Source organism: Pyricularia pennisetigena (genome assembly GCF_004337985.1).
Source record: "Pyricularia pennisetigena strain Br36 chromosome 4 map unlocalized Pyricularia_pennisetigena_Br36_Scf_11, whole genome shotgun sequence".
NCBI classification, from domain to species: Eukaryota; Fungi; Ascomycota; class Sordariomycetes; order Magnaporthales; family Pyriculariaceae; genus Pyricularia; species Pyricularia pennisetigena.
Genome location: NW_021940923.1, coordinates 1,144,979 through 1,150,475, shown reverse-complemented (window position 1 = coordinate 1,150,475; position 5,497 = coordinate 1,144,979). Strand labels below are relative to the sequence as shown.

General features: G+C 52.0%; 2 protein-coding genes across 2 annotated transcripts; both read left to right on the top strand.

Annotated features, from left to right (window-relative positions):
• Positions 1-905: 905 nt before the first annotated feature.
• On the top strand, positions 906-1,178 carry PpBr36_10882 (uncharacterized protein; the record flags this gene model as incomplete). Its single annotated transcript, XM_029897990.1, has 1 exon — positions 906-1,178. One exon carries the CDS (start codon positions 906-908, stop codon positions 1,176-1,178), a length of 273 nt encoding a protein of 90 aa, XP_029743883.1.
• A 2,255-nt stretch (positions 1,179-3,433) lies between these two features.
• On the top strand, positions 3,434-4,756 carry PpBr36_10881 (uncharacterized protein; the record flags this gene model as incomplete). The annotated part of the gene is made up of 1 exon (XM_029897989.1): positions 3,434-4,756. One exon carries the CDS (start codon positions 3,434-3,436, stop codon positions 4,754-4,756), a length of 1,323 nt encoding a protein of 440 aa, XP_029743884.1.
• Between the last annotated feature and the right edge of the window lie 741 nt (positions 4,757-5,497).

Sequence of the window (5,497 nt, the reverse complement as noted above, 5' to 3'; positions counted from 1 at the left end):
TTTTTTTTTTTTTTTTTTTGTTTTCAACATCTATCCATCTACCTATCTACCTACCTCTACTAATCAGCCATAAATAAACCCTTTCCACAGGCACCTGCCCCGGCGGCGACCTCTCTCTCTGGGGCTTCGGCAGCGACAGCGAAAAGGAAATGATCAAATGCTGCCGCCCACTCAAGGTCGAGGTGTTTGCTCTCGAGGGCGGCGTCGCAGCTATCGAGTCCATGGGGTGGAGGCCTGCGGAAAAGTCGGCATACGCAGGCAGCCACGGGATGCAAATCCCGCTGGGCGAAGGCATCATGAACTGAATAGGAAGGTCGGTGAAACAAAGAAGTTGTTGTCGCTTCATGTCAGCAGGCAAAAAAAAAAAAAAAAAAAAAAAAAGCCCCAGCCCGTCTGCATGGTTCCTGTGCACAAGCACAACAGTGGGGTTCCCCTCATCTCGGTCCCTTGGCGAATGGGCAATATACATCAAGCCTGACCTGAATTTGCCCGATCTGTATTCTCTCCCCTGCTTATTGAGGTATCCGTCGTGGCTGATGTGAGATGCAATGGCAACTCAATATGCAAAGAAAAAGCGGACTGCAAGCCGCATTTGTTAGACTAGCTGCTGATTGGCGGTATTGTATGTTTTGTTTACCGAGACTACGCAGTCAGTCCTCGTGCTATGCCACCGAGACAGGAGCCTCAACGTATTCTGTGTGCCTTTGTCACTCTCCGACTCTGTCTGCTCTGTCTATAAAAGCTCGCACGATCTCGATACTTTTTTATTCGTGTTTTGCCTCGTACCATCCATCAAGCACTCACCCACAAAGTCAATTTATACTCTGGCCTTTCCGTTTCAGCCGCCCCTCTGCTCGACATTCTTCCGGCTCAGTCTCTACTTTTTTCTTCTCTCAGTCAAAGCCATGAAGTTCTCATCCACCCTCGCGGCCCTCGCCTTTGCCGCGGCCGCCACAGCCGCCCCCAGCAAGACGGAAGCGGAATCGCCCAACCCGGTGGCCGTCGCGCCGCGCCAGGTCACGAGCGGCGCTGGTTCGTCATGCAACCCCGGCTCCTACCAGTGCCGAAACGGAAACAGCGACATCTACGTCTGCAACGGCAGCCGTAGCTGGCAGCTTAGCGCTCGGTGCAGCGCGGGCAGGTGTGTCCAGGCGAACGGAGGTGCCTACTGCACTTGACAAGGGGCGGGTCGTTTGGACTCGTGGGTAGATTGTAATTAGGAAAAGGGGCTGAAACCACATGGTCGACATGGCTCCGGGAGGATGCCGGTAGCTGGTTATTGATAATGAGACAAATGAGCCTGTGTTTGAATCTCTGTGCACAGTCCGATTTGCGCCGCCCTGTGATTTGACAAAAGAGGCAGAGAAAGGGGCTTGGATTCATATCCTAGTATATAGAGGATCCAATTGAAATCAAAAGCTCTATAGTCTTGATTTTTTACTACGAGTCAAATAGCAGCTGCGGGCATATGTTTGACATGACCCTGCTGTTCCGAGACCGAAAAGAGCCAATGAGTCTGACTAGCCTAGTGTGGCCAGCTACACCTACCTAGTTTAGTAGCAAATGATCACTAGGTGAATAGAGAATGTAAGCCTGTAAACATGTAAGCATGTAAGCATGTATTCAAGCGCTTGTCAAGCCTGCATACGTTCATCAACCAACGAACCCTCCTACCAAAACGTTCCTGTCATTGAAAGCCGCCAATGATAAATAAACTCATTCTAGCGAGGAATGAAAAAGCGAGGTCAGCGTCGTGCGGCGGCAAACTGCCTTTGCCCGACGTCTCCATGCCGGCATTGAGTCTTTGGAGTTTGAAGCATCGTGAGTTTTTCTAGGCTCCCGTGTTTTCAATACAACCATGTCTGGGATGCTCGGGATCTGCAGACGCGAACCCAACTACTTCCCTGCAAAGACGGCGCTGACGAGCGGTGCCGAGAAACACAGGGCGGAAATGAACCAAACGAACAATTATGTCATTTCGCCCAGGCATCCCTGGAGTCTTCTTCTTGGATACATTCATCCGAAAGCAGATCTGGGACCACATGTCTCCCTTGTCTTGCTACTCCAAAAAAAAAAAAAAAAAAAAGGTAAAAGCCGAAACATGAGACCAGCAGCAAACAATTGCCTGGGTCTTTGACGGGGAAAAGAAACCACGCCAGGTTCAGTTGAGAGGGAGGGGGGCCTCGTTGTTTTTTTTTTTTTTTTTTTCTCGTCAGCCCAAGGTGCTACGGTAGGTGCTCCAGCCAACGAATCTTGAACGTGTGTGACTCGCAGTCAACATATGTCGTTTGTCTGATGACTTGTCTGCCCATCCCAAAATGCGATTGGCTCTCGATTCTCGACCGATGTTGTTTGTGTTCTTGTCTTTTTTTGCGACATATCGCCTGCTTCAGTCAACCTAGCTGCTGTTGTTTGGGGAGATGGACGGTGGAAACTTGATTCGAATAAACTTTGGTAATCAAACCAGCGAAGTACTAGAACAACAGCTGAGGGGGTTGAAGTTCACCAATAGACGAACACTGGATCTTTTTTTGGTGGCAGTTGATTTTATGGGTCCTTTGATCTTTTTCAAAGCTGCCGATGCATATTTATCGGAAGGAGAGAAGAAGAAAAAGAGAGAGAGAGATCAAACCGCGACGTAGGTAAACCCGTAAAAGATAGACAAGCAGACTGACCATGACGGCATCCCGTCGCGAATCCGGGGAATAAAATCAAATAGTACAAATGAACGAAACCGGGACCCGGCTGTCCGCATGGAGGGGACAAAGGAATGGGATGAGAGCCTCGCGAGGAGATAAGATGCGGAAGCGAGGTGAACACCAGGTGAACCATGTCGACGATGCTTTGTGGCTAGGCCGTTACTAGACGAGCGAGACCCGCGCCTGATGCCGAATCTGGTCTTCCCGGTGATCAGGATGGGGTCCTTGCCATACGTGATCATGACAGTTTTGTTTGTTTTTCTTTTTTTTTTTTTTTTTTGCTGCTTCCGGGGCCTGCGATGGTTGGGCACAGGTCGTCTGACTAGTCGAGATAAATTTAGCCAATGACCTCAGTTCTGGGTCTGGCCCCATGAGTATATATCTGTATAACTTCTCGTTCAGTTTTCCACCTCACTGTGCACAATTCACCATATGGTACAGCGTGAGCTAGTTACCTTCCCTACCTGTCAAGATAACCATCGTTACCGTCTCTTTTTTTTTTTTTTATGTTCGATGTATCAACTCACTTGATATGTACACCACCCTCTTTTTCCATTCCCAACCCGAATACGTCTGAAACAATATAGTCAGTCACTTTGACTTGTACCATAAGCCTGTACTGGCACTACTACATACACACACACCCACACCACAGTTCTCTCCCAAAGGTTAATCCTACCATCAAGAAGAAAGACACAAAAAAATAAAGAAAAAGAAAACGAAAAAAAGACACAATGCATCTCAAATATCTCGTCACCCTTCTGGGGTTTCAACAGATAGTTTCGGCCTTTCCGTTGCAGCTGGCCCAAGATGGCGTGGCGGTCCCCCAGCAGCAGGCACAGGCTCAAGCGGCGGACAAGAAGAAGGGCAAGGACGGAAAGGACGGCAAGGAAATGATCACAAGCGCCCTGGAGCAGGTCATGGGGGTCCTCAAGAGCCTCGACACGGCCATCAACAACATCAACCCCAACGATCTCACCACGGCACAGCCGCTGCTCAACCTGGCGCAGTCGTCCATGAACGTCTTCCAGGAGGCCAGCGCCAAGATCCAGGCAGCTCCGAAGCTGGGCCTGATTGACTCGCTGTCCATCGCCCAGGCGGGCCAGGGGCTGGGGGACCAGGTCAAGCAGACGATTGGCGACATCGTCAAGAAGAAGCCCGTGTTCGACCAGCTCGGCGCCAGCTCCCTGATCAGGGACCAGCTGGTGTCACAAAAGTCCCAGACCGGCGGCCTGCAGGACATGCTTCTCTCCAAGCTGCCCGCCATCGCCAGGCCCATCGCCGAGAGGCAGAGCAAGGACATCACCAAGGTGGTCGACGACGCCATCCAGACCTACAGTCAGCCGCCGGCCAACTCGCCGGCCAACTCACCACCAAAGGCCGCACCGTCGCCCGCCAGAAGCCCGACTCCTCCTCCAGCAGCAGCTCCGTCTCCGACTCCCCCGTCCCCTGCGCCCAAGCAGCCGAGCCCTGCTCCATCTCCACCCCCGGCTGCGCCTAAGCAGCCGGCTCCCGTTCCTTCACCCGCGCCTGCTCCTAAGCCGGCCCCAGCTCCTTCCCCAGCTCCTTCCCCGGCTCCCGCGCCTGCTCCTAAGCCGGCCCCAGCTCCTTCCCCAGCTCCTTCCCCGGCTCCCGCGCCTGCTCCTGCGCCTGCTCCTAAGCCGGCCCCAGCTCCTTCCCCAGCTCCTGCGCCAGCTCCTGCGCCTGCTCCTTCCCCAGCTCCTGCGCCAGCTCCTAAGCCGGCCCCAGCTCCTTCCCCAGCTCCTGCGCCAGCTCCTTCCCCGGCTCCCGCGCCTGCTCCTGCGCCTGCTCCTAAGCCGGCCCCAGCTCCTTCCCCAGCTCCTTCTCCACCTACGCCCGGTCAGCCTGCTCAGCCTGCTCAACCTGCTCAACCTGGCCAACCTGCTCAACCTGGTCAGCCTGCTCAACCTGGCCAACCTGCTCCCGCTCCTATGCCAAAACCACCAAGTCCAAATCCTCCTCCTAATGTACCTAGTCCGGCTCCGGCCACCCCTTCTCCGCCCCCCAGTGTGCCCAAGCCTCCCAACGTGGACTAAGTTGACCGACGCAGAGAGTTTTCCTGCTCCGAACTACCGGTGCCAATCTGGAGCGCCACTCTTTTTAAGGTTTGAGGCTACAATCAACCTTGTCTACAAAGACTCTTTTTTTCCCTAGTATATTCTCGGTTTATCCGTTCCTGGTATCGGTTTTGCCAGCAAATACGGCAAAATTCGGTGGGATACTATGGGAGGGAAGTTTGTCCTGAAAGTGATGGAATCCGGTTTAATTTGTCTCTCTCTTTTTTTTTCCTTTTTCTTCTATTGGCTGCTTGGTTAATGAAGGTTCACAATTGCACGGGCGCGTGTGCAAGGAACCACTCTCACTATCTTGTGTCTGCCAAAGAAGCCAAGTTGATTGTCTTGTATGTGTATAGCCTTTTTTTTGTTTCGTTTGGTGCGGCAAAAAATACCATTGGCAAGCCGGCCTCTTGCTCATTAAAATTACAAAAACCAAAAAAAAATTAATATCCAACCATTGAGTGGGAAACAAGTCCACCTCTACTGCATGTTTTCTGTTTTGTTGCCACTGCATGTATATCCACTGCACGTATATCACGATGGGTTGATTCCATCGTACATACAAGCCTTCCCCGTGCAGCTTTATTAATCGTAGAAACCAAAAGTTTATCGGCATGCAGTCAAGAAAGAAATGCAGGGAAACACGGAGATGGCCGCATTTTGGTTTAACCGTAGTAAAAACGCCGAAGGGGGGGGCGCTGTACCCGCGGACCAAAAAAA